Raw genomic sequence first — 27,681 nt, 5'->3', positions numbered from 1 at the left:
CCAGGACCGAGCCCGATTCCAGGAAATGGCCTCATGTTCCAAACTGGATGCTCCTGGACAGACCCATCCCCAAGCCCCTCCCCTCGTTCCAGTTCACCAAGCGACCTTGAGACACCCAAGCAATGCCGGCTTCAGAACTGGCTTCACCCAACACCTGTCATCACAGGCCCAGGCACCCCTGGGCCAGGATGCTCTCAGACCCAAACCGGTGCTCAGGCCCTCGACCCCCAGGGCTGCCCACACCTGCTGACCTTCTTGGTGTAGCCCATGGCCTTCAGCACTGAGTGGTTCAAGGTCTCCAGGGAAGCCAGGACGTCCTCATAGTCCCCCATGTGGTCCACAAAGTAGTCTGTGGGGGAGGAGGGAAAGCAGAAGTCAAAGGTTGTAGGAGCATCGCGCCCCTCCCCCAGGTCCTCCCACCAAGGCCGTCTGCGCCCCTCCCCCCACAGAATCACCGTGCACCCAAGTCTGCGTCCCCGCACAGCGGCACCTACCACACAGCTCCTTGGTGTCCACATGGCTGCATGCAGAGAGAGAGGGGGGCTCAGAGGCAGGCCTGTCCCCCCCCCGTCCCCCACCCTTCTCCCTCCGGGGTGAGCACAGCCCCCAGCGGTGGGGCAACACCCCCACCCTCACAGCCTAGGTGGCCCCCATTTCACAGATGAGGGAGCAGCCGGTGAAGGCCGCCACCCCGTCCAGAGGGTCCGCGTCTGTGCGTCTGTCTGACCTTGTCATCACAGCACCCACCCCGTTCCTCTCCCCGAGTCTGTCCAGCGCATCTGGAGCAGAGGGGGCTAAGCCAGGGGCTGTGACAGCTGTCAGCGGAGCTGTCCGGTGACCTCAGCCCCAGGCCCTGCCCTGTCGGGGGGAGTGCCCCCCTTGTTCTCACTCGAGCCCTGGGGTCCCGTGTTCCCGTTCCTGCAGCCAGAAGGCTCCGGGTCTTTCCTCAGAGGCCGAGCACGGGCCGCCCACGCCGGGCAGGTGCAGGCAGCAGCCTCAGAACCCAGACGCTGTGAGCAGGAGCTGGGGGCGGGCGCCTGGGGACCCAGCTCTGTGCATGTTCCGACAGCCTCCCTTCCTGGCCGGCTCCCTCACCGGGAGAGGAGGGGCTGGCCTCGAAAGCAAGCCAGCCTCATCGAGATGGCTCTGGGGAAAGGTTCCCAGATCAGAGGCTCTGCAAACTCTGTTGTGGAGGCTACCCCCAAAACGCATCATGAGGGACAAGTTCTCATAGGTCCTGCAGAGAGGAAGCCTGCTTCATGGTGCTCAAAGTAGCATCGCACCAACCTTCCCGAGCCACGTGCAGGTGGTTTGGGGTAGCAAACCTGTCTAGCATCCCCAGGAGGGAATGCTTACAGCTCACACTCTAGGGAGTGTTGGAGACAAAACACCCAAAGGTCTTTAGAGCTCTGACTTTTTGCTGATGGGAAGTCCACCCCGCCCGCACTCACATCAGTGCCTCCTCCGCCCCACTCCAGCTGCCCGAATGAGGCTGAATAATCTGTGGGCACCTGCAAAGCCCTTTCAAGCTCCCAGGGGAGCTGCAGGACCCACTCAGAACCTCCATCTGGCTCCAGACACAAAGCCCTCCTCTGGGGTCTGCGGCAGGAAGCAGTCCCTTTCAAGTGGCCTTTCCTGGCCACCTGCCCCACCCTGGCCCCAGGCCACCTCCAACCTGGGCCCCCTGCCCACAGGCCTGGGGACAGCTCCTCCTCCAGACCACCTCTAGCCTGGCCCAGGGGACCCCAGCCTATCAAACCTGCCCCGCAGCAGCTCCAGGAACTCGGGTCCTCATCACCTGAGTGGGGTGGAGAAGGGGCCGGGGCCTCCCCCTGCCTGGCCACCACTCGGAAAGGGTGGGGCTGAAGTTCAGGGTGGGAAGGGTCGGTCTGGTCCGTGAGTAGAGTGCGCATTTTGCGCTGGATTTAGGGATTGGCTGGGGCTGGAGGAGTTTGGGGTTGATTGAGCTGCAGGTTAGGGTTCTGGCTGGGTTGGAGAAAACGTAGAGAGTGAGAAGAAAGGTTAAGGTCCGAGTGAGGACCAGTCTGGTCTAAGGTTGGCCCCGGTAAGGAAGAGGATCTCAAAGCTCGTGCTGGGACCGAGAACAAGCGTGAGGTGTTGGGGTCTGAGCTGAGCTGGCTGATTACCCCTTTGTCATCCTGTGTATACTCTGCTTCTCAGATGGGACAGTGGTAAAGAACCTGCCTGCCAGTAGAGGAGATGTAAGATGTGAGTTTGATCCCTGGGTCAGGAAGATCCCCTGGAGAAGGGCATGGCAACCCACTCCAGTATTCTTGCTTGGAGAATTCCATGGACAGAGGGGGCTGGTGGGCTGCAGTCCATGGGGTCGCACAACTGAAGCGACTCAGCACGCACGCACATATATTCTGCAAACCTAGGCTCTCTGCCTGCTTCGCCACATTGCGTTCAGAAAAGACAAACACTTGCCAAAACAATCTCAATCTGTCCACTCCCCAGACCGCCCTGGCCAGTGGGGGCCAAAGAGATGGGACCCTGGATTAGTGGTCCAGGGGAGTGGGCACTGGAGACTGGGGGATGCCACCTCCCAGTTCCAGCCGCCGAGACTAAGCTCACTTGGTGTTGTCGGAGTCGATGGTGTGGAAGAGATCCTCCAGTTCCCTCTCGTTGAGGACGCCATCTGCAAAGAAGAGCTGGAACTCCTCCAAGGACAACTTCCCGTCATCTGTGAGGGAGGGGAAGGGAGGGCAGCTGGTGTCGAAGCGATGGGACATCCCCAAATCAACAGAGGAGCCACAGCCAGGCAATCCCTGCCCGCCCCTGCCAACCCCCCAACCAGCAGCCACACTCCCGCACGGGTCACCCCTGCCCGCGGCATGAACCCACAGCAGCCACCATTTCACAGAGACCAGCCGCCCACTCAGCTAACTCCCCACCCAACAGAGCAACACCCATGTACCAGGACTCGCCTCACCAGCAAATACTGGGGTTCCTCAAGCCCCGCAGGCAACAGGCAGACAGAGAGCACCTGTCAGGCAGCCGTCTCTCTGAGTCACCTGCCCAGCTGGAGGTAGGTAACCCCACAGCTGTTACCTCCAGCAGTTCCCAGCCTTTTGAGTAACAGGGATTGGTTCCATGGAAGACAACTTTTCCGCAGACCAGGGGGAGGGGGTGGTTTCAGGACAGATCAAGCACATTGTGCACTTTAGTTCTATCATTTTATCAAACCTCAGATCATCAGGCGTTAGATCCCAGAGGTTAGGGATCCCAGCCCCGTAAGAGGCAGGTTTAAACCTGGGCGGTCTGAGGACCACTCTCACTGGCTTCCAAAAGCCCAGAGAACCTCTGCACACTTAAATCATCTCTACCTCAGCACCCAGGTCCTGCCTGGGGAGGCAACGACCTCTCTCCTCTCTGCCTTTGCAGGGTGTGGCGTGACCCGCTGCCAGCAGGGGCAGAGAGTCCTCAGCGGACCGCGGAGGCAGCCCTGAGGATGCCAGAGCCCAAGGGGAGGTGGTGGCAGGTCCGGGGCGGGGCTCTGGACAAGGGGCCCCCACAGTGGACACACCTATCCCAACGCGTCCCTCCCCGTCTCACACCTTCAGCCTCCACCGCTGCCGCCCTGGGTAGCAGCATCTGCTGGGGAAGCTCTCATGGATCGGGGGCAGCTGGGCCCCTGAGAGAGAGGCTCCCAGCAGAACTCCAGCTCCTCCCACCTGGGCTCTCCAGCTCAGCACACTCATCTCCCAATCCCACCCCTGAAGCCACGACCCCCTCCTCAATGACCTCAGGTCGGTCCTGCTCCTCCCCAAAGGCACGTCTGTGGGAGGCACTGGAGGTCAGGGAGAAGGGAGAGCCTGAGACCCTTCTGGCCCCAGCCCCTCTCCATAGACTCCCTTCATTACCTCCAGCCAGTCTTCACTCAAAGCCCTTGAGAGCCCATATGGTGTTTTGTGTGGATTAGAAAGAAATGCCCTTCCTGGTGGGCAGGGTGGTGGAGATGCAGGCCAGCATTAGAGCTCCTTAGGGGAGGGGCATGCAGGCTGGATCTGAGGTCCTCAATTCTCTCAAGTAGGTGCCCTTGCACAGTGCACAACATGCCCAACCAGACATGGCAGACCTACTTAGGCCCAGGGTGGAAGTCACTCATATGTTCCTTTCTTTTTTTGTCAAAGGCACTTTACCTCTGTGTTTTATCTTCATTTTAGTTTATTATTTTTGGCTGTGCCAAGCAGTATGCAATGTCTTAGTTCCCTGACCAAGGATCAAACCTGTGCCCCCTGCGGTGGGAGCACTGAATCTTAACCACTGGGCCACCAAGGAAGTCCCCACTGTACATTTTAAAGGCTCTGGAGCTTCTACTCTGCTGCCAGCAGCTCTGCAGGGGCTCAAAGTAGGGCAACAGGAGACAGTGAGCTCCTCACATCTTGCAGGGCTCCCCTCCGCCCATGCTGAGAGGGGGGATATGAGAGAGTAGGCGCAGGCTTGCATATGAGGGGGCTGGGGCAACATGCCGTGTGCCTCCAACATCCCGGCTCGGGTTTTAATGTCACGAATGGGAGGATGAATTTCTAACTCTCAAAATCCAGAGTCCCCCTGAAGACAAAACAAACACGCCCTCCCCTCCCCAATCACACATGAAGACCCAAAAACCAACCATAAAAAGTGCAGGGTAACAGCTGTGAAATACATAAACGCTAAGTTATGGCTCTGTCTCCTGTGAAAGAGGATGCTTTCCAAATTTCCTTTAGCAAGACTGATGATGATCCAGCAGTCAGGGGCAGAACCAGGGCAGACACACAGGCTCTGTGTGTTCACGCATCTGGTCCTCACACACCACCTGGCAGCCACCACCCCCCTGTTCACAGAGCAGACAGGCCAGACCAGTTATGGGACTTGCCCAGGTCCGTCAGTGGGAGCTCAAACCCAGGCCGCCTGGCTCCTAAGTCCACGCTCCCAACCCGACCTGGGGCAGGGCCTTCTGTCAGGACCGGCAGCCACAGGTCACACGGAGAAGCCGCGGCCAGGCCTGGACTCAGGGGAAGTGTGCTGTGAACGACTCCTCGTGTCTGCCACGGGCAGGGCACCGCCAGCACCTCCAACCAGTCTGCACTCAGAACGGGCAGAGAGGGGCCTGCCCGCCTCCTGGGCCCAGAGCCTTCTGGGCTGACATTTACTGTGAACATCCCAGCACAGCGCTAATGAACCCAGATCAGCTAATGAGGGAGGCGGCATCTGCCCGGGGCCTCTGTGCAATTAGAGGAGCCAGCGGGCCTGAACCTCCAGGACCCCCGAGCGGGCCGTCTGAAGGCGTCCACACTAATGAGCAGGAGCTCGGCCTCTGTCCCAGTGACCTTTCAAATGCCAGGAGTCTGCCGGCGCCCCGGCCCCTGGAGGGAGACGCACTGGCACTCACTCCTCTGCCGGCCGCCACACCACCCTTCTGGGCCCCAGACCCCCGGCTACCAGGCAGGCCCCCCTACTCTCTGCCTCCCCTCGGGGGCCACGGCCGGTCTCCGCCCTCACCCCCACGAAGACGCCTCTGACCTGGGAGCCGCCAGGACAGGCCAGCCCGAGCTGAGCCCTTGCTCCTGTAATCCCAGAGGCTGATTCCACTGCAACCCGGGGTCTGGGGCCTCGTTTGGGACCATCCTGCCATCCCTGCAGGCATCTTGCTGCTGTGGACGCTGGGGGGCAGAGCTGGCATCTACCTGTGCTACATGTGTGTGTCCGCACACCTGCCGTGTGCCCCCGTTTACACCCACACTCACCCCTTCTCCCATTCCCCTGCCCACACGATGTCTGCAAACTGGGCTGGATTCAGTCCGAACTTCCTGCCTGGCCCCCCAGCCCAAACTCTGTGATCTTTCGCATGTCCTCCCCAGCCTTGATTCTGTCACAGGTAAAAAAAGGGGGGTGACGTTCCTCTGCCACTAGGACCCAAGGGAATGTCCAATGAGGAAGTCTGGTGTGTAATGGATGCTCCACAGCCGCCAGCAGTCTCCACCAGATGTTGATGCCCCGTGATGTCCAGGGTGGGAACCCAACACTTGTTAACAAATCACCGCCCATTTTCCAAGGCTCAATGCTCATCAGCTGGCGTGAGGGCTCACAGATCCCTTCCCTTAGAGCATGCCAGGACCCGAGCCCCACTCCATCCCCGACAGCCTCACCCCAAGATGGGTACCAGCATGACCATCCCCACCCACGGATGGGGACGCTGAGGCCCTGAGAGTCTGGGGACTGGCCTGAGGTCAGAGCTGGGAGGGAGCTGAGCCCAGGCAGTCCCTGCAGCAAAAGGGGGGTGCTCCCCGGGGACCAGCACATCCCATGTGAACCCCCCTAACGGCCACTGGCGGCAGCCAGGAAGACGAAAGTCTCAGGGAGAGGAGGGGCCTTGGGGCCTCTGTGGGGGCCACAGAAGCAAAGTCGAGGGTCTCTGAAGCTGTGCTTGGGGGGTGGAAACACAGTCTCTGATGGCAGCAGGGCGGGGGGGTGGGGGGGCTGAGCAATGAGGACGAGGCGAGCAATCTTGCCTGAAGGGAGACCAGGGCGCCTGCCACCCACACATTGCAAAGGTTCCTGCAGAGCTGAGCATCCAGAAAGACACACACACACAATTCCACACACACACACAATTCCACACACAGCCGGCGTGTACAGCAATGGTCACAGAGATCCGCACACACAGGCTCCAAAGCACAGAGACAGACGTGCAGCCACACCCAGACGGCTGCCCCCGGGCACGCACACACCACGCTCCCAGGAGTCACACCCGGTCACCACCTGCGAGGCAGCAGCCGGGCACCAAGGACCACCTGTGTGCTGGGCCCACAACAGGGACAAGCCCAAACCCCTCAGCGTGACACCTCGCTATCCGCTGAGGGGCGTGGCCAGCACACACGGCAATGACCACGTGGGCCCTGGCCGGCCATACACTAGAAGGGTCCGAGAGGCCTGCAAGGGGGTCAAACCCCTGGACCCTCTCCTCTAGTCTCTAACCGCTCAGGCTGCGAAGTCACGATGACTTCTTGGTTGCTGCTGAAGTCCCCCCACCGTGTCCCTCCGCTTCCTCCATGCTCCATAAGGAACTGCTCCTGAGGCTGCTGCTGCCTCCCAGAGGCCTGGGAGGGGCCCCCATCACACCTGGGAATGGGGGGGCGAGAGATGGAGAACTCCCGGGCACTGGCGGCCAGCCCAAGTCTCATGGTCTCGCCTCAGTACCAGGCAGGGACAGCAAGACAGTGACTCCCGGGGTCAGCAGGGAGGGGGGCTGGGGGCAGGTGCCGGGTCAGCCGTGCCCACTCCTCCCTCGGCAGGGGCCTGGATACTCAATCAGTATTTTCTCAAGACATTAACACTGAGCACCGCCTGCTTCTCTCCCCCAAAGCTCACCAGCCACATCTCCTCCCTTCATTTTCCCAACAGCCCTGGGACGTAGACAGGTTACGTATTATCACTCCACTCTAGACATGGCAAAACTGAGGCCTAAAGTGGGACTGTGTCCTGGTTCAAGACCACAGAAGCCGCTTCGACCCAAGAACGAGGACTACAGTGTGGAGACAGACTTAGGCTCAGGGGGCCCCTGCCTTCCAGAAAGGCCGGGGTGGAGCAATCCCCAGTGGGGGTTCTGAATTCACAGACCACAACACTGTGCTCACTTTGTGCGGGAAGTCTCGCTGGGGGGGGGGGGGGGGGGGCGGGGGGTCCGCAGCAGAGCCTGGACAGCCTTCCTACAGCTGGGTGACCCCGGGCAAGACAGAACTTCTCTGGGCCACCACAGAGTTGACAGAACAGGGGCGGCAGCATGGACGTCTGAGGAGGCAGTGTGCCGGGGCCTGGGGTGAGGCTGGGGCCTTCCTGGGCGCCCCTGGCCCGGCCCAGCTGCAGGAAGTTGAAGCGCATCGAGCGCTGACCTCACCGCTTTGCCCACACCTGCCCGCTGAAGCCGCAGCGCTCCCCTGCTCAGTAGGAACCACGGGGGCCCCATCGTAGGATGGGGAAACTGAGGCGCAGGGCAGTGTCCTGCACCCCGCCCCCCCAACTAGAAAGGTCTAGGTCCTCACTCGGGGACAGCGGGGGGTGGGGTGGGGTGCGGGGAGACTCACCATTTTTGTCCGCACGGCGGAAAATCTGCAGAGAAGAGAGGTCGAGTCAGCATCGGCCAGGAGGAGCAGGCTTCCGACACCCCCAGCCCAGTGGTCCCGGAAAGCCGGGCCCCTTCACCGCCCCCCCCCAGGAAGGAGACCCGGGGGTGGGAGGGCCTTTCAAGCAGCGGCCCCTCTTCCTCGGGCGCCGCTGGCCATGCGGTCGAGTGCATGCGCGGACAAACGCGCACACCATCCTGTGAGCCCGGGTGTAGGTCCAGAACCCTCGGCCCACGTGTCGCACCCACAGGCGGCTGCACGCTCCCACTCCCTCTCCTGGGAGGCAGCCACTCACCTTACACCCCCACCAGGACCCCTCGAGGGCCTGGTGTTCTCCAGGGAGGGTGGGTTAAATCTGAACAGAGGTGTCTGCCAAGGGAGCCTCGAGGCCTGGCGACGGGACCATGCGCCAGGGAACGGGAGGGCTAGTTTTTTCGGGGTGTGGGGGGTCAGTGGGTTGGAGCAGCCCGCAGGGAGCTCAGAAGGAGGGGCGGGGGAGAGGAGGGGCGGGGCAGCCCGGTCCCCTTCAGCCTCAGGTGAAACCAGATAGCTCCTCCTCCTGGGGTTTTTAGGACCTAGTAAGCCTTGCTGGGGGCTTCCCTGGTGGCACAGATGCTAAAGAATCTGCCCGCAATGCGGGAGACCTTGGTTCGATCCCGGGGTCAGAAAGATTCCCCTGGAGAAAGGAAACGCTACCCACTCCAGTGTTCTTGCCTGGAGAATCCCATGGACAGAGGAGCCTGGCAGGCTCATGGGGTCGCAAAGAGTCAGACCCTTCTGAGAGACTTAGCATGCATGCAGGCAAGCTTTGCTGAGGGCAGGAAGAGGGGGAGACGCCGCCCCCAGCGTGTGACCTTCACACCTTGGAGAGAGAGATCACCTGCCTCCAAGCCATAGGGGGGCATCCATTGTCGGGCACCTGGGGCTGTGACAAACTGAAGCAGCAGCTTAGGAAGGATATTCTCAAAAAATTCCCCCTTCCTTGAGCTGAACCCCAAGTCGGGGCAAGGGACACGGGTCTGGAGCCACTGTGGCTGAGGCAGAAAAGGGGGCAGTTGCCTGCACCCCAGCCTGTGCACCCCACACGCCTGCTCCTGACTGCAAGGTTCTTGAGGAGCCTGGAATCCCACCTTTAAACGCTCGGGGCTGGGCGCGAGCGTTAAACAAGTGACTGACCCGACAGGAGATGTGGCCCTGGCACTCGCTCATCACCCCCATTTCACAGATGGGAAGACTAAGGCTCAGAGCCGGCTCAAGGCCAGCGTGGCGTGAGGACTCCAGAGCCCACGTCCTGTCCTGTGTGAAGGGGTGGGGGGGGGGCCTGATCAGAGCTCTCTGCTGCAAGGGCTTTCAGCTGTAAACTCCACTGGGGCTTTGAGAGGGTTCACCTGTGCCGGCGCGTGTGGGCTGTGTGTGAGCGTGTTTTAAGAAGCCCGGGAGCCACGGCCACTCGCTGCAGATCCCCCCCTGCCCTCTCGGCTCCGAGCCAGCGATGGGGGCTCCAACAGGAACGTGGGGGAGGGGGGCGGGGGCGAGAGGAAACCCACACTGTTCCCCACTCAGCAGGATGTGATACACACACCTCTCCCGGAAACCCACCCACCTCACACAAACATGGCACCCCCACCCCCGTGTCACCCACCACGGAGGACCCTCATTAGGACAGGCACACCCCACTGCCACGCTGCCCTTGGGGTGGGCAAAGCTCCCTCCACCCCTCCCAGCACTCCACGGGGGATGCCCCCCCCAACCCTGGCAGCCACCCACCCTGTAGAAGCTCCCTCCTACGGAGGGAAGTGGGTGGGAGGGTGAGCTGGGGCGGTTTGGGCCCCAGAGGGCTTGGGGGAGGAGGAGGGAGAGGAAGGGGAGGGATGGGGTGGAAGGGGATCAAGGACAGACGGCTCAGAATGGAGTGGTGGTCCTCAGAGAGGATGGGGGATGGCTCCAGTCCTACTGAAAGGAGAGGGGAAGACAGGTGGGGAGGGGGCTTTGCTTTTAAAAAGATGGTGCTTGAGGCAAAAGGGTTGAGGATACAAGGGCTTAGGGTCCAGAGCTCGGACAAGAAAAATGGCCCCGGACCCAGGGATTGTGTGTGTGATGGGGTGGGTTGGGGGGAAGAGTCTTAGAAAAGCAAGGACGGGGGGCAGAGGTCCGGGGTGGGCAGGAGGAGGGACCGACGGCGGTCCGGGACGCGAGTCCCGGGAAGGAGCGGGGTGAAGGATGAAGTGCGGGCTGGAGAAAGATGAGGGTTTGGCCAGGACAGAAGTAGGGGGCGGTGGCCGGGTCGAGGGGCTCCAGGGTCCCGGCTCCGAGAACGTGGAGATCCCGAGAGGGGGAGGGAGGTAAAGGGGTCGTTCCAGTCCGAGGACGAGAAGGACCCGCACGGAGACCGGCCCGGGGGGCAGAGCAGCTGGGGGCCGCGATGTGTACAAGGAGGAGCCGGTGGATCCCGTTCTGGACCGCTGCGGGTGGGGGCGGGCGTCCCTGCCTGGGGACCCCCGCCCTCCAGGGAGAAGGGGGTCTTGCAGGTGCCGGCGGGGACCCGGGAGCGCGGCGTCCGCGTCGCCCGCGGGGGAGAACGGGTCCCGGCCCGCGCGTACTCACGTCCAGGATGACGGCGGTGCCCCCGCGCGGCGAGGCGGGGCCCGGGTTGGGGCCGGGGTCCGCGGCTGGGGTGTCGGGGGTGTCGGGGGCGTCGGGGGCCAGCGGCGCCCGGGGCTCGCCCATCCTGGCGCCCACCCAGCGCAGCAGCCCGCCCAGCGCCCGGCCCTGCGGCGGCGGCTCCCGGAGCAGCCTGTGCGCGCCGGCCCTGCACAGGCGCGCCGCCCGCTCGCACATCGCGCCGCGCCCGCCTCCGCCGCCGCCCGGAAGCCCGCCGACCCCCGCCCGGCCCGCGGCCCGCCCCCGCGCGACCCCCTCCCCGGCGCCGCCCGCCGCCGCCGCCCGCGCGCCCCGCCCTCCCTCCCTCTGCCCCCGCGGCCGCGGCCACGCGGGGACGGGCCGGCGCCGGGGGACGGGAGGGGGGGGCGCCGCTCCGCCCGGACCCGGAGCCACGTGCCCCTTGGGCCACCGCCCCCGCCCCGGGCGGCCGGGCGCGGCAGCAGGGGGCTGCCGGCAGTGGGGTGCAGGGCTGGGGAGCTAGACCCCGGCCCGGCCGCGGAGGGGGCTGCCTGGCAGGCGCGGGGTGGTGGAGGGTATGGCTTCGGGGGTGCATTCCTGGGGGCTGCCCCCATTCCGAAAGTCTCCCCCTGCCCGCCCTCGGGAAGAATTCCTCGCCTCCCCCGCGCCGTGGCGCCGCAGCCGCCGGGGCCGGAGCGCGGTGTCCGGCGAGCCCGGAGCGCCCTCTGCCGGCTGCAGCCCAGGGAACGCGCGCCCACACACCGGGGCCACTTTCTCCACTCTGCAAGTACCCACTCGTCCCTTCCACAGGGTGCACGCCCCTCAGACCTCCCCCGCGCGTTAACGCCCAGAACTAGTCTTCCCCACCCCTGGAACACCCTCTTCCCCTCATACTCCCCATGTCTATCCTTCCAGACCCCACCCACCGAACCAGAGAATTAAAGGAGCCCCTGCTGGGTGCTAGGCCTGGTGGCTGCACTGGGTTTCAAGAACAGCAGAAAAACAGAGGAGGGCGTGCCTTGGCCTCCTGGAGCTTACAGCCAAGTGGGCGGAGCCAGATACTGGAATGATCCCACAAATAATGAAGAGTGAGAACTGAACTGCAATGAAGGGGGTGGAAGCCTGACCCACTAGAGTGGGCTCTACCTTCAGGCCACGGAGGGGCATATGTCAGAAGAGGCTTCCTAGAGGAAATGGTCCTTATGCTCAGAGACTGTAAGAAGAGGAGGAGTTAAAGAGAGGATGGGGAAGTTCCCTGGGCTAGAGCTTAGCCTGTGCAAAGGCCCTGTGGCAGGTTCAAGTGTGGAGAACACAGAGGATCCACTGAAGGGAGAGGGAGTGAGCGGGACTAGACCTGAGGGGTGGGTGGGGCTGGGAAAGCCTCCCCAGCACCCACTCCTCAGTCACATCTGCCCTTCCCCTTGGGGCACCGCCCAGTGTCCCCCAGCCCCGGGACCCTCTCCCACACGACCCTGTGCTTCTGCCCCTGCTCTGACTCCCCAGCTCCCGGGGGCAGGGTCCTGGGCACCTGGCCCCCTCCCCAAGCAGAGAGTCCTCAGACACAGGAGTGGAGGCAGGCGCTGGTTTTATTTGGGACCTGATTCTGGAAAGAGTGGGGCCTGGAAGTCCTCCTGGCTCGGTGCTCCGCTGGCCCTGGTGATCCCAGCTCACACGGGCCACTTCACCCCCAATTACAGCTCTGGGCCTACCGTGTCCTGTGGCCACTGTTTCCACCCTGGTCTGAGTCCGGGAAGTCTGGGTTTCCCACTCTTCATCTGAGAGGCCTGTGGCGTGGGCTCATGGCTGCTCCTGTCTCCTGCAGGAGAGGCCCCCTTCCATCACTGGGGCATCTTGGGACGCACTGTGCACCCGGCAGGGCTGTGGTGATCTCCCTCCTCTTAGGGCCTGGGTGTAAGGCTGCCGGGCCAGGTGCTAGGGTGGCTTCCTGGCCTCCTTCCGCAGCAGGGAGCTGGCCACGGCCAGGGCCCCGCCCTGCACGAAGCGCACAAAGTTGTCCCCGGCCAGCGGCCCCACGGCGTACAGACCCTCCTGGTGGATGCTCTGGTAGGTGAAGGGGTCCACCTCAATGGGGTTCCTCTTGGCGCTCAGGGGCTGGTCAGGGTCCACGGCGAGGTCGGCGCCTGCCCCCGGGAGGAAGGACAGATCGGGGTGGGAGCCGATGAGCACCAGCACCAGGGCCACGCCGAAGACCTTCTGGAGGCCCTGGGGGTCGCGGAACACGGCCTGGCGGTCCTCCTTGAGGAGCAGCAGCTGGTGCTCCGGGAGGCTGCGGTAGCCCTCGTAGGGGCTGGGCGACAGGATGGACTGCTCGCGCATCATCTGGTGAACCTTGTGGTACTCGGGGTAGAGCATCTTGGGCAGCTGGTTGAACACCAGGCCGGGGTCGTCCACGGGCCGGCGGAAGGCGTGGATCACAGGGACGTTGTAGTGGCGGGCGTAGAGGACCGCGTCTGCGGCCGACAGCCCCGCCCCGATGATGAGGACAGGGTCCGAGGACGGGGACACTGTGCCTGCCCGCGTGGCTGCCTCCAGGGCCGACAGGTCGTGGTGGACGAAGGGCAGGGCCTCCCCAGGGACGCCGAGGCGGGCCGGGCTGTCGGACGTGCCTGTGGCCAGGACTATGTTGCGGGCACTCAGGGAGAAGGACTGCTGGCTCTGGTCCTCGGTGGTCACGAAGCCGCTCACCTGGAAGAGCGGGCTGGGGTCCCGGGCCCCAGGGCTGCTGGGCTCGGGCGTCCCCCACTCCACGGCCGTGACCACGGCGTTGGACACAAAGTTGTGGCTCAGGTCCTTCTTGATCACGTAGTCGCTGTAGTAGTGGGCGATGTCGCCGGCCGTGGCCCGGCTATTGCGAAGACCTCTGGGAGAGGGGAGGACGAGGAGGCGTGAGTGTCAGTGGACTGGGGCGGGGCTGGGGCGGTCATCGGGTGGACAGGCTGGAGTCAGGCCCTGGAGTGTGGCTGCACCACCCCTGGGCGTAGGACTTGCTCAAGGGGTTCAGCCCCTCTGAGCTGTAAAAACCTCTCTTTTCTGTACAATGGAGCTGATGAGGGTGGGGTTGGGAGTGTGGCCTCTGGTGCCAGAGGGCCTGGGTCCTGTGGGAACCCCCTGCCTCAGTCCCTCATTTGCAAAATGACCACGGTGACAGCACTTGTCCCCTGCCGTCGTTGAGAGGCTCAGATGACAGGAGTGAAGGGTTTAGACTAGAACCTGACAGGCTGTGAGTGACGCGGGGTTGGCCATGACACTTTCCTCCAATACTGACCAGTATTCTATGTGCATTGGGGTAGGATTCCATTTTTATAAAGTTCACACAGATAAAGCTCATCTATGGAGTTAGACATTCAGAGAGGGGTGGCCTCTTAGGAAGGGGGTGATTGGGAGGGGCCTGAGGGGGGCTTCTGGGGAGAAGGGGTCTGCTTTTTGAGTTTGGGTGACTGAAACGTATGTGTACTTTGAGAAATTACATCCACCTGTAGGCATGTGAATTGTGTGTTTCTATATGTGCTTATATTTCAGTGAAGAACTAGGTTGAATGATAACCCACATAGAGCACTTAACACAGTCCTCAACACACAGTAGCAGCCCTGGCTGTTGTTACTGTTATTTTTGTTGTTATTATCACTCTTGCTATTATTACCACCTTTTCCAGGGCTGTTGCCAGTGGGTGAGGCATAGACGATGCTATCTCAGCTCCTCCCTGTAGCTTCCCGGGTGACCTTCAGTGAGTTCCCTTCGCTGACTTGTGGACATGTTGTTATGGATTAACTCAAAGGGAATCTTTTGTGACACATCGTCAGTACAACCCGTCAGTAAGGACGCAAGATTGTAGGTGAGCTCAGATATCCCTTAAGGCCACTGCAGCCAACCCAACCCATTAGGCTGCTCCTGAAACTGGAACTCTGGAATTCACGGCTGTGGGTTGGTCATTTCCACTCCTCTGTTTTAGTAGAAAGTGTTTTAAAGGGCTGTCCTAAGATGATGTTGCACCCAGGGTTCCTTATAATAATGCACATTGGAAAGAATGAAAGCTCTGTGACTGGGGAGTGGTTTAGGAATCGCGGCAGCACCATGAGGACAGGGGGTGCGTCTGTTGTGGCTTTTGGCTCTGACATCCAAGCACAAAGGCTGGTGTGTAGGAATGAGTGGAGCTGCCCACCCCTCTCGGGAATATTACATGGCCGTGTGACAGCATGGCTGCAGTCACTGTGTAATCACCATGTGAGATCCTTGTGACATAACGTTATATTTTAAGAGTAGGACAGGAAAGGGTGTGTCTGCTGAAATTTACATTCCTGTCTGTCTGTTAACACATCACTACACCAGCCTGGATGTCTTTCTACCACATTTGCTGGGGCAAAAAATCTTTGTGTCAAAAGGACAGACCATGAACTCTGGAGGGATGGAACAGAGTTTCCAGAGAGGTCAAGTGAGGTTTCCAATAGATCAACTGCCTACTGGGTGGCTGAGCACCGAAGAATTGATGCCTTCGAACTGTGGTGCTGGAGAAGACTCTTGAGAGTCCCTTGGATAGCAAGGAGATCTAGCCAGGCAGTCCTTAAGGAAATCAATCCTGAATATTCATTAAAAGGACTGAAGCTGAAGCTCCAATACTTTGGCCACCTGATGGCGAAGACCTGACTCATTGGAAAAGACCCTGATGCTGGGAAAGATTGAAGGCAGGAGGAGGAGGGAATGATAGAGGATGAGGTGGTTGGATGGCATCACTGACTCAATGGATATGAGTTTGAGCACGCTCCGGGAGATAGTGGAGGACAGAAGAGCTTGGTGTGCTGCAGTCCATGGGGTCACAAAGAGTCGGACACGACCGAGAGATTGAACAACAGGCCCCCTGTCAGAACCCAGAGGGAGGAGAAAACGTTCAAGGGCAGATGCCACCCTGAGCACTGGGCGACTTTACGCCCTGTGCCCCGGGATGAGCAGGGGCTGGCATCTGTTGTGATTCGGCTGTCTCTCTGGGGTGGTGAGAAGTGTGCAGTGTGGTCATTATGGAGCAGGAAGTGGGATGGGAAGAGAACCCTCCAAGGTGCGGCAGTGCTGGGGAGGAGTGCGGGGTTAGGAGTCAGCTGTCTTTTTTTTCTCAGTTTCCAATTTCCTGTACTGTGGTTATGTTTCTAATGCAAAATCAATTTTAAAAAGTGCATCCGATTGATTAGCTGACTGAGAAAAAGAGATGGTTGCAGGCCAAGCTCAGAATATTGGGAGGGGCTGCGGGAGGCCAGAGGACCGGGGAGCCTGGGCCAGAGGCTCCGAGGCAGGATGTGGGGGGCAGGGGCCAGTGGTCAGCTCTCCTTAGAGCCTGGGATGCTACAGGGAGGCCCAGTCGAGATTGAGAGGCAGGAGCACTGGACGGGGAGTCCTGGGGAGCCCAGCTCTGCTGCTTACCGCCTGTGCGGCCCTGGGCAAGTCCTTTCCCCAGCCCGGCCACAGCGTCCCCCTCGAGGGCAGGCTTGATGAGCCCCCGAAGCCCCTTGACCTCTGGCTCCCGGTTCAGTGTCGGGGGCGGGCTCGGGTCTTCCCTGCCCACCGTGGCTTTCCAGGGAACCCTCACCTGCGCTTCTTGCACATCCAGTCCTTGACCTGCAGGTCGGGGAGCCCCATCCACTCGCCTTGGCTCAGGGTCACCATGGAGCCTTCAATGGACTAGGAGTGAAGGAGAGCAAAGTCCAGGTCTCTGCTGGCCCCCAGCTGCCCCAGGGCTGGAGAGCAGGGGAGGCCTCAGCTGGGGCTGGGGGTGGGGGGAGGGGAGGGAGGAGGGGGCAGTGGGGGCCAGTAGGGAAAGGTGGGGAGTGCAAGAGCCCTGACCTGCGTTAGGAAGGTTTGGCGCAAGTCCCCGCACCCCCTCCAGGCCCCACTCACATGCCAGGCGCCCCCAGGCGGGTTCCGGCCCAGGACCAGATGGGGGATGGCTCGCTCCTTCTGGTGCCTCCAGGTGAGGACAGACTCCACGCTGCCCCCAAAGTCTGTGTCTGGCCGCAGGAGGGCGTCAAAGAGCAGGGCCACAGGGCTTTGGCACCGGCCTTCCAGGCCTTCGGACAGGTAGTCTAGGTCCTGGAGTTGGGGGGGGCGGGGGGGGGCAGGTCAGAGGGGCCCCTGGAGGAGGGCCGCCTGGTCTCACCTTCCGTCCCTCATATAGGGGTGTCAGATGAGCTTGGGAAATGCTGCCTCCCTGAAAGCCATCACACAGGGCAGCACACTAAAGGCTCTGACAAGCCCTGCAGCGGCATTTACCTGCTTAGATTCGCCAAACCCAGCGTCTCTCAGCTTTACTGGAGCACAAACGTTTTTCTCTGTGGATTGTACTGAGGGACGGGTGACCTGTAGGAGGCATTCCGGGAAATCCCTATCTAGACCGCATGGCGGCTTACTTCCTCATTCTCCAGCTCCGGGGTGGAGGGGCCCAGCTTGATGGATGCTGCCTGAAGGGGCTGCGCTGAGTGACCTCCTGGGAGGCGAGGGGTGTGGAGGGGGGGCTGGTCAGCCCTCACGAGCAGGGGCTAGTAGGTCTGCAGTATCCAGGACTGGGGTCCTCAGCTTTGGCTCCGGGGCTGGGGGGCTCATCCTGTGTGTGGTAGGATGTCCCGGCATCCCTGGCCTCAACCCTCTAAGCCAGTGGTGTCACCACTCTGGGCGCAACAACTGAAACTGTCTCTAGATGGCCAAGCGTCCCCAGGAGAGCAAAACCGTCCTGGGTTTAGAATCGCTGGACTAGGGGAGGCGAGGCGAGCTGACGTCTTAGCTGCCACCCCTCTTTCCCTGTTTCTGTGGCCTCCCATGTCTCACACACGCATCCTGTTGTTTCTTGGCTGTGCCACATGGCTTGTGGGATCCTACTTCCCTGTCCAGGGATCGAACTCTGAGCCCGACAGTGAGAGCACCGAGTCCTCACCAGTGGACGAGTGGGGATTTCCCACAAATGCAGCTTTTTTTATTTTTGCCTGGGAGAGTTTCCCTGCAGTGGGGGTGTCCGCCCCTGTCCCAGAGCTCAAGCCCACCTGGTCCATGATGGAGACCCCTGGTGCCTCTGAGAGCTTCCTCTGCAGCAGGGGGTGCGGGTGGATGGCATCCGGCCTCACGTAGGGGGTGTAGCCTGAGAGCAGGTAGGACAGGCAGATGCCCGAGGGACCATTGCCTGGGGAGAGAGGGCGCAGTCAGAGGGCAGAACGTTGGATCCCCGAGACCACGACCACCACCGAGAGCTCCGGTTTTGATCTGTCTCATTCCCTGATTTGCTCTTCACTCATAAACAAAAACAAAGCATCTATTAGCGCAGCACCACTTTAACAAGAGAGCTGTGGAAATAACCACTGATGTTCACTGAGTGCTTACTATGTGTCAAGCTTTGTGTTAAGTGATTTAAAAAAATTTTTTTTCCGATGTGGACCATTTTTTAAGTCTTTATTGAATTTTTAAAAATAATATTCTGTTTGATGTTTTGGTTTTTTGGCCTCAAGGCATATGGGATCTTAGCTTCCAGACCGGGGATCAAACCTGCTCTCCCTGCATTGGAAGGCAAAGTCTGAACCATTGGACCTCCAGGGAAGTCCCCACTGATTTTAACAACAAAATAATAAGGCTACTGCTGCTGTAACAAGCCTCTCTGTAGCCTGGAAGCCCAGGCATTATCCCACTGAGCCAGGTGCATGCTACTTTTCCTCCTTTGCTAGGAGAGGATGCTGGAGCACAGAGAGGCTGAGTAACTTGCCTGTGGTCACAGAGCGGCAAGACTGAGACCCTGAGAGTACCAGGAACGAGCCCAGTCCTCCAGGACCGACCTTGCGGTGGGTCCGAGGGATGTGGAGAACACTGCAGCACGTAGGACGATGTGCTGACTGGGTGAGCTCGGGGGTAGGGGTGCTCCGGACGGGCGCTAAAGCCACCCGTGGTGGGGCCGCCTGCTCGCAGGTCCTGATGAGCCCCAGGACTCACCACTGGCCCTTCGTGGGCAATTAACCTCGTGACATCACTTCCTATTTGTCCTTCTCTTATCTTGTGCTGTCCTGAGTCCTACTTATGGAGACAACGGTTAGGATGGACCATGTGAAATCGCTGATGCTCAACCGTCCTGAACTTACAAGAATGGCCATTTCACGTGGTTCAACCTGATGCTGGCCTAGAGGGCAGGGACCTCTGTCCCCCCTTTCTGCAGACCTGAGGGCAGGACACATGCAGCTGCTGTGTCCCCTCACTCAGGCACCCAGCGCAGGGGAAACACAGGCCAGCTGCCCACTTACCACCAGCGGCCCACCCCCCCACCCCGCCCCCAACCCGCCGGGCAGCCTCTCCAACTCATTCTACTCCAGCCTTGCGGGTTCCTGGAAGGACTGTTTGGAGTGATGTTTTAGAAACTGCTGAGCAGAGTGCTGAGTGGACGCTCCTGACCTCCGACCCCCCACCCTCCCTGCCTTGAGCAGCACTCACCAATGATGATGACCGGGAGGGGCTCTGAGCTGCAGGCACCAAGGTGGTCCTTCCTGTGGTTGCTCATGGCTGCGGCTGGTGGGGGGCGTGGGGCTGGCAGCCGACCTGGGGGCACAGGGGAAGAGGGGCCACTTGCTGAGCCTGGGGGTCAGGCGGTCACTTCCCAGCTGCAGGGTGACCTCCCGCTGGCCTCAGGGTCAAGTCCAGGATCCTCCCTGAGTCTTAGGATGATGTTCCCCTCTCACACCTGTTACCTCCTAAACAGGCCCAATAATGCAGGGCTCCCTCCCCCAGCCTGGTCGTCTCCCACTCTCTGAGCCTCACTCCACACTCCCATCTCATCATGGATGGTAATGGTTGTTGTTTCGTCGCCAAGTTGTATCTGATTTTTGTGACCCCATGGACTGCAGCACGCCAGGCTTCCCTGTCCTTCACCATCTCCTGGAGTTTACTCAAACTCATGTCCGTTGAGTGGGTGATGCCATCCAACCATCTCATCCTCTGTCATCCCCTTCTCCTCCTGCCCTCAATCTTTCCCAGCATCAGGGTCTTTTCCAATGAGTTGGCTCTTTCTTGAAGCAAGCCCTGCCCAGCACGTCTGTGACAGCCACACCCCCACCTCACAAGCCAGCGCTCAGGTCTTCAGTGGACCTGGGCCTGGAGAGGCGCTTCTGAACTGGTGACAATGGGCCCATTCCTGGACCTCTCTGGGTCTCAGTTTCTTCATCTGTGTAATGGGAATGATCATAGTCTCTACCTCATAGGTTTGTTGGGGGGTGGGAGGACATAGGGAGGTGCTGTACATGGAGTACCGACCTGGAGAAAACGGGCCATTGGGAAGAGCCCAGGGCTCAGGGGCTGGGCTAGAACAGGCAGACACGCGGGAAGCCCGAGCCTCTCGGTTTGGGGAGAAATGCCGTTAAACCAGCTCGTCTCTGGAGCGCCAGCGCCCTCTGCTGGCCACAAGCCCAAATCACTCCGAGGGACCCAACCCCAGAACTTGAAGCTGCAGGTCTCTCCAGGTGAGTCCAGACCCACCCTCTCCACGTCCCCCAAGCACAGCTTTGCCTGAATAGTCCGCGCACACCTCTCGGCCTGTCGCCAGGGAGACTGGGGGCTCACAGCAAGTGAAAGGGTGAGTCGATGGCCAGACAGCCACCAGCAGCCAGGGATGGGGTCCTAGCACCACCGGCCTTCAGAATTCTTCCAGGAAAAAGCTTAAATCTGGATTTTTATGTGAATTCCCTGATTCGAGAGAGTGGGCAACTGATTCACATTTTTTGCAGATCTTGAAGAGGCTGAGGGAGCACGACTGAGGCTGGCGTGTGATCTCTGATGTGCTAAGAGTGACAGCAACACCAGCGTCCCCCACCGGGCAGAGGGGTGGGGGACGGCCGGAGGGGCTGGCCGGAGGGCCTGGGTGTCCCTCTCACTGCACCCGCCCGCCGCACTTTACAGTTTGCAAGGAGAGGAGCTTGCAGCTAAGCCACAGCATCTGGGCCCTGCAGGCACCCTGAGAGGCAGGCGCCGTCACCTCCGGCTGGCAGGTGAGGACGGGGGGCTGGGAGGCAGCAGGGCGCCTCGGGCCTCACAGGGGGATGTGCCCTCCGGTCTCCTGAGAACCGCCTCAGTGGGGCCTGGGGCGTGAGCTGTGTCCCCCATCAGGGACCCCTTGGCCCACTCCACGCCTGGTTCCCTGCAGGGACCCTGCTGTCCGCCCTGGGGTGGCAGCGCTGCCACACAGGACGACCAGCATTTCTGAACTTCTGTGGGGTGAGCGGGTGCTGAGCATGCCCTAAACACTTGACCACATTCACCAACTTAACCCATATTTAACTGGCTTGTTAGACGTACTCTCACGACAGCGCCCATATTACAGATGGGGAAGCTGAGGCCGAGCAAGCGTCCCACCGTCCTGGACGGCTTGTGGGGAATTTGCCACAAGGTGTGCAGGCTGAACTGGTTTTGAGCCCAGGCTGCCCTGTGCAAGGACCTTCTCATGCCCCCCGAGGCGGTGTGACAGAGGCCCCCGCAGGCTGAGTGCAACTCTGTCCTGGTGCTGGTGTCGGGGATGGGGGCCACAGGGCTGGTGCTCCAGCTGGGAGGGGACAGCGTCTCACTGACCTGCCGGTGGCCCTGGGGCAGGGACTGTGGTTCCTAGAACACGCCCTTCACACAGCCGGGGCGCCGCGCTGCTGTCCTCACTGACCCCGGGAACACCAGCAACAGGACGCAGGTGACGTCCCCGTCACAAGCTCCTTTCCCATCAGCAGCTTTCATCCTCACGGAACCCACTTTACAGACGCGCGAACTGAGGCTCAGGGCAGTGAGGCCACGCCCCTGAGGTTACAGAGCCAGTGGGTAATGAATTGAGAGTTTGGTCCCTGGACACCCCACAGCCCACCACACTGGGTGCCCACGGAGCGCCCACCCCGGGCCAAGTCCTCTGCTCCGTCCCCGTGAATCCTCCCAGCACCAGTAAGGGGGAGTGTTTGCAGGAGCCTCCGTTTACAGACGAGGAACCACAATGGACTGCCCCGTCTTCACGCTCCCAGGAGGAAGAAGGCCCCATTCACCACCAGGGCTTTTGGACCCCACGTCCAGTGCTCATGCCAGAAACTTCTGGATGCCACACGCGCGAGGTCACCACCCAGAGGCTGACCTGAACGATTACTTCCTGCGTAGTGATACACACAGGGCCCAAGTCCCGAGACGTGAAGCTCTCGAAACCTCCTCAGAAGAACGCACGCTGCCCACTTTCCATTTGAAAGTGTAACTTCCTATTTCTCACACACTGTTTAGTTTTGGGAAGCTGGGAAGGTCAGTTTCCAACGTCCCTCTGGTTGAAGATGGCAAATGTTGACATTAAAAAGGCCTTCGAGTTCACAGGAGAAAAGAAGTGCAAAAGAAATGGGAATAATCGTGCTTTCCTGGGTGTGGAGCATAGAGTTTGGAGCATTGCAATTTGTAGGGTTACTGAAGATTAAACTGCTCTAAGGCTTAGGGCACCTGTATGGCTACATTTACTGAGCACCTGTGGTATTTTTGCTCATTTCACTTTAATGACAACCCTCCTACCCCACTCCATGGATTTTTTTTTCTGTTACCCCTATTGCCCAAAGGGAAAAACTGGGGTCAGGAGGGAGGTGTCTCTTCCAGGAATGTTGGAGACCACACCCCAAACCCTGCCCTGTGACACCTGTCGGAGTCCCCTCTGAGGAAGACGGCACAATAGTGCCCCCGGGAAAGTGCCGTGAGGCTGGGGCAGGGAAGGATGGGGAGGTGCTCCGTCAGCCCGAGTGCCACCTGCCAAGCACCAGGGTGAGCCCTTGGCCGCGGCGCCCACCCCGCGACACCAGCACCCCCAGAGCCTCCCCCATCTGGAGCCCCAGGAGCTCTCCAGACCCTCTGAAACCCCAGCCCTCATTCCCGGCACCCCCAACCCTCCTGTGAGAAGCCAGGTCCCCCTCGACCCTGGGGGCTCGGTCCCATGAGAGCAGGAGAGGCGGGGACCGGAGGGCAGCACCCAGCCTGCTCGCGGGACCCAGTGGCCTCGGGGCTCCGGGCAGCCGGCCTGGGCTGGCCACACCTCTCTTTCCTGCCTGGAGTAGCATCACGTGGGCTGGGGTGAACTCCCAGCAAGCCAACCGGCAGGGCAGCTGTCGGTGGAGGGTGCCAGGCACCTGGAGATGGGCATGGCCAGGAGGGGTGGGGGAGGATCTCGGGGGTTGCGGGGGTCATGCTAGTCGTGGGGAGCCAGGGTGGACCACCCTCAGGACCGCCTGGGGTCCCCCTGCCTGGCTCCAGGGCCCTGCCCCGGTCAGGCTACCTTCTCCCACCTCCCCCAAGCCTCGCCCGGGTCACTCACCTGACCGGCCGGGGTCGAGGACACTGGGGAGCCCTGTCAGGCCTCTTGGAGAAACGGGGGTCAGGGAGCCGACCGAGGGAACGGGATGCACATTACCCCGTGGGGATCCAAGAGGGTGCGAGAGGCCGGGAAGCCCGGGTATTTCAGGGGCTGGGAAGAGGCGGGCGGAGGGCGGGGCCAGGAAAATCACTTTCATAAGCGTGAGTCAGCAGGGGCCCCTGGATGAATGAACTTGCACACTTGAGGGCGGGCGGTCACGTTGCCAGCCTCGGGGGACGGCCTTAGAGGGCCCACCCCGGGGTGGTCCATGGCGAGGAGGCGGGGCGGACACCGGCCAGGCTGAGCCAACCTGGCCTTTCGCCTTTTAGGGAAGCGGAGACAGCCCCGCCCAACGTACCATCAAGGCGGTCGCTTTAAGTGGAGAAAGCCCGGGTTCTGCTGCGGGTCTCCGCGCTACGGGTCCTCTCCTGCCTCGGCCCCAGGCTGGGAGCCCCGCCCTGCCCCTCCTGGGCGGGCTGCCTCAGTTCCCCCGTCTGCGAGCGGGGCCAAGGGGCACCTCTCCTTCCTGGGTGATCGTGGTGTTTTGGTGATGGCATGCTTGGTGACGAGGTTCATAGCTCCTTTTCTTCATTTCTTCCCCCGTCTTTAACCAGTAGCATTGCACACCTCACGTATTGCTGATTCTTATGGATTTTATTATATTATCGTCTCTTCCCCAAACCGGGATGTGGGTTCTGTATGGTGGGGGGAAGCATCTCCGAGTCTGCTCTGTCCGAAGTCTGGGAGGACGCTCAGCACACAGTAGGGCGCTCAAGGAAGGAAGGTCAGGAGGGAGTGAGGACGGTGCCTGGCCTATAGCCTCAGTGCCTATTAGCTTTGGTTTCATTTTTCGTGGGATTGTCACCTGCATCTTCCTCTCTTACCTGGAGACTTTCCTGCCAGCCCTGCCCTGTGAGGGGGATGGGGGTGTATGTCACCCCACTACTGCTGGGACCAGGGTGAAGCCAGGAGGCCCTCACCTTGTGTACAAAACTTAAGGGGATGCCCCAGACACCCAGTGATCAAGACAAAGAGAATTTTGACGCAATTGAAAAAAAAAAAAATCAAAATTAGTGCCCAAATGGTACTTCCCTGGCGGTCCAGTGCCCAACGCAGGGGCACAGGTTTGATCCTGGTCAAGGAATTAAGATCTCTCATGCTTCACGATGCAACCAAAAAAAAAAAAAAAGATTAAAAAAAATTAATGTCCAAAACCCAAGATAAACAAAAATGTTAAAGCTTCAGACAGAGGCAGGATCTCTAACCATGACATGCTGAGCGGTACTGGAACCTGCTGCAAAAATCAGAATGCTGATGCTGTCTTTATTTAACACTGATATTTTGTTCATCCTGGATTTTGGTGTTTTTGATATTCTTGATTTTTAAAAATATTGTGGGACCTCTGTGGTTAAGAAGCTACCTGCCAATGCAGGGGACACGGGTTCGATCCCGGGTCTGGGAAGATCCCACATGCTGCAACTCAGCCCATGCCCCACAGCTACTGAGCCTGTGTGCCCTAGAGCCTGTGCTCTGCAACAAGAGAAGCCACCGCAATGAGAAGCCTGAGCACCGCAACGAAGAGTTAGCCCCCGCTCGCTGCAACGAGAGAAGACCCTCAAGCAGCAAGGAAGACCCGGCGCAGCCAAAAACAAACAAAGAAACAATAATGTTTAAAAAATAAAAACATTGTATGAGGACTTCCCTGCCCGTCCACTGGTTAAGACTTCACTTTCACTGCAGGGGATGTGGGTTCGATCCCTGGTCAGGGAACAAAGATCCCACATGCCGAAAGGCATGGCCAAAATGTAAAAAGTAAAGAAATAAAGATATTGCGTGAACACACTAAGTGCCTTGATGCCAGAATGCTTTGGTGGCCTGCGTTTTGTGCCCGAGGTGATGTCTGTGTCCTAGTCCTGGCCCTGGCGGCCGCAGAGGACCAGGGCCCTGCCCTGGGACAAGCACAGCATGGAATATGCAGAGGGGGACCGGGAGGGCGGGAACCAGGGCTGACCACGGGGCTCCTGGGGGATGGGAGAGGCAGAGAGGGGCGCCTGGCAGGGAGGAGCCGGTGGCAAGGGTTTGAGGGTAGCGTGAGGAGCTGGGTGAGGAGACCCTGGGGCACCGGGACCCACGAATCACGTGACTGTCCAGGCAGGGCTGCACCCACTGTGCGGTGGGGCGGGTGAGACCTGGTTTCCGGGCTCAGCCCTACGGGCTGGGTGAGCCTGGGGGAGGCAGGGCGCCCTTGGGGCCTCCCCTTACCCAGGGGAAGTGGCACTCAGTCTGTTCCCCCGGGGTTGGCGGCGGCAGGCACGCGTGGGGCCACAGCGGGACAGAACATGCAGGAAGGAACCCATGCTCCCTGGCGGGCCCCTAGCTCTGCCGCACATGTGCTGTGTGACCTTGGGCCCGTGGCCTACCTCTCTGGGCCTCTGTTCCAGGAGGCCTTGTTACCAAAACTCCCTGACACCCTGAGGTGCACCCCACACACCCCCGGTTCTAGTCCAGGGCTTGCACACACTGGAGCCGTGACAGCAAACTGCACCCCGGCCCGTCCCCCAGCTGTCTCCATTTTCCCACCCCAGGGCCCTGGTCTGCAACCCCCCGGTGGTTTTGGGTGTGTAAACTGAGGCAGACAGAGACACTCCAGGCTCAGAGATTCCCACCCAGCGCCTGGTGGAGGGGGGAGGAAGGACCCTGAGGCTCACAACCCAGAGGGGTGCCTGGGAAGGAGGTGGGCTCCGGGGACCCCCATCTCTGGGCCTGGCAGGACCCTCCCCCCCAAGTGCCCCGCCGCCCACGCTGGCCCTGACCCCTTTTCCGGAATTTGAGGATTTGCTGATGTGGGAGAACTGTGTGCGGGAGGTGGACTTTCTTCCCTGGCACCTGTTTACCTGCAGCAGATGATCAGAAATAAAATGTGTTGAGTTGCTGCCAGAAAGCTCGACCAAGACTGAGACTGATAATGTTCCAGGCAGACAAAGGGGCAAAGGTTAGAGGGGCCGCAGGCAGACAGAAAGAACACGGCGGGGCTTTGCAGGTTGGCTGAGGGGGACCGGCTCGCTTGGACTCCACTGGGCGCCCCGGTTCCTTTAGACCCACCCTGCCCCCTGCTTGGCCGTGACCTCCTGTGGTTATTAAGCCCCTGAAATGTGAGCCTCCTCATTCTGATGTGCTCAAAGTACATGCAGAAAATAAAAACATAGGCACCCAGGTAACTTCAAATTTCGGATAAATAAGAAATAAACTTTGAGTATGTCCCATGCAGTATTTAGGATATACTTAACGCTAAAAATGTTTATTTCCATTGCTTAAAATTCAAAGTTACCTGGGCAGGCTGTATGACACCTGGCAAAATCTAGCCATTAAGTGTAAAATATACACTAGATTTCAAACTGTTAGTAAGAATGAAAAAAAAAAAACAACTAAAAAAGAAAAGGTAAAATGGCTCAATGACTCTTGTATGGATTCCAGGTTGAGATGAAAATCACGAAAGGCCTTTGGACATCCTGGGTTAATGGAGATGTATCATGGACACGAGCTTGTTTAATGAGGCTGTTGGGAAACGGGCAGTTACACTGACAGCTCTCACTTGGCATCAGTGGGACCCTGGCGCCTACCACTCGGGCAGACCTGGGCGTTCCGGGACGTTCCTGGGTTTAGCACCGAAAGCCTCACAGCGTTCCAGGAACTCCTCAGTCCTGGGCAAACCGGGATGGCTGGTACCCGGGGGCATTGCAGGGGGCAGGGCACCTCGCTTCTGAGCTGCGCTCTCCTGCTCTGGGCCCTGCAGCACCGGCGTGGGGCTGGCGAGGTGGCAACAGCCGGTTCGGCAGCTGAGGGTGGGGGTAGGGGTGTGGGTTGGGGGGTGTCGGGGGGAGGCTCAGAGAGGCCAATCTCAAGCCTGAAGTCACACAGCAGGTGTGGCAGAACTGGGGCACGAACCCAGGGCTGTGACTGCAGAGTCTGGGCGCTTGCAGGAAAAAGGCCCCCTATGGAGGAACTGAGGAAGGAAGGAAGCCTGCCTCCTGCCTCAGGCACAAAGGCATGGACCTCTGGACTCTCCTGGAGGGCCCCCTGTCTCCACGGCCGCCCCCTCTACGAGGTGTGCACAAGGCAAGGTGTTTCAGGGAATCGGTACAATCAATCTGTTCACCAGTCCAGTGAGGAAGGCACGGCGCTGTTACTCTCCCATTGCACAGGTGGGGAAACTGAGGCCTGAGAATGTGAGACGTGGCCCCACGTTGTGGCCTGTGCCCGGCATCCTGGCGTGACCAGGCCAGGCCTGGCCAGCGCGTGACCGGAGAGCTAATATTTGCCCTGGCCGCTTACAGAGCCCTGTCGTGTCATCTACCACATTCCATCGATTCTCCCGATAACCCGCAGAGGTGGGCAAATATTTTCAATAACCAGTTTAGTTTACAGATGAGGAAACCTGGAGGGGCTTGCCCAAGGCCGCGGGGCAGAGAAAGGGGAGGGAGTTCAGACTTCAGTCTGGTGGTCCTGGGATACTGGGTGAGTGGCCAGGGCTCAGCGCAGGTTCACGGCCCCCGTAGTCACCGTGGA

General features: G+C 60.3%; 2 protein-coding genes across 7 annotated transcripts in view; both read right to left on the bottom strand.

Annotated features, from left to right (window-relative positions):
* The window catches only part of NECAB2 (N-terminal EF-hand calcium binding protein 2), a 44,002-nt gene extending 31,411 nt beyond the window's left edge, over positions 1 to 12,591 (bottom strand). The window contains exons 1-5 of one of the 6 annotated variants that reach the window (XM_043898166.1): positions 12,455 to 12,591; positions 8,088 to 8,112; positions 2,596 to 2,704; positions 495 to 520; positions 252 to 349 (exon numbers count right to left, since the gene is read on the bottom strand). In XM_043898166.1, coding sequence (XP_043754101.1) covers positions 252 to 349; positions 495 to 520; positions 2,596 to 2,704; positions 8,088 to 8,112; positions 12,455 to 12,520 — 324 coding nt within the window. In that variant the 5' untranslated portion in view covers positions 12,521 to 12,591. Of the gene's footprint in view, positions 1 to 251; positions 350 to 494; positions 521 to 2,595; positions 2,705 to 7,640; positions 8,032 to 8,087; positions 8,113 to 10,730; positions 11,599 to 12,454 lie in introns of those variants that run through there. The other 5 variants (XM_043898164.1, XM_043898167.1, XM_043898163.1 and 2 more) reach the window with 5 other exon arrangements.
* OSGIN1 (oxidative stress induced growth inhibitor 1) lies at positions 12,314 to 23,238 on the bottom strand. The gene is made up of 6 exons (XM_043898162.1): positions 23,077 to 23,238; positions 19,209 to 19,313; positions 17,783 to 17,919; positions 16,647 to 16,838; positions 16,339 to 16,430; positions 12,314 to 13,626 (listed from the first exon to the last, which is right to left on the bottom strand). The coding sequence occupies exons 2-6, from the start codon at positions 19,273 to 19,275 to the stop codon at positions 12,678 to 12,680; spliced, it is 1,437 nt and encodes a 478-aa protein (XP_043754097.1). The 5' UTR covers positions 19,276 to 19,313; positions 23,077 to 23,238; the 3' UTR covers positions 12,314 to 12,677.
* Positions 23,239 to 27,681: the final 4,443 nt, after the last annotated feature.

Source organism: Cervus elaphus, chromosome 4, assembly GCF_910594005.1.
Source record: "Cervus elaphus chromosome 4, mCerEla1.1, whole genome shotgun sequence".
NCBI lineage: Eukaryota > Metazoa > Chordata > Mammalia > Artiodactyla > Cervidae > Cervus > Cervus elaphus.
This window is presented reverse-complemented; position numbering and strand designations above follow the sequence as displayed.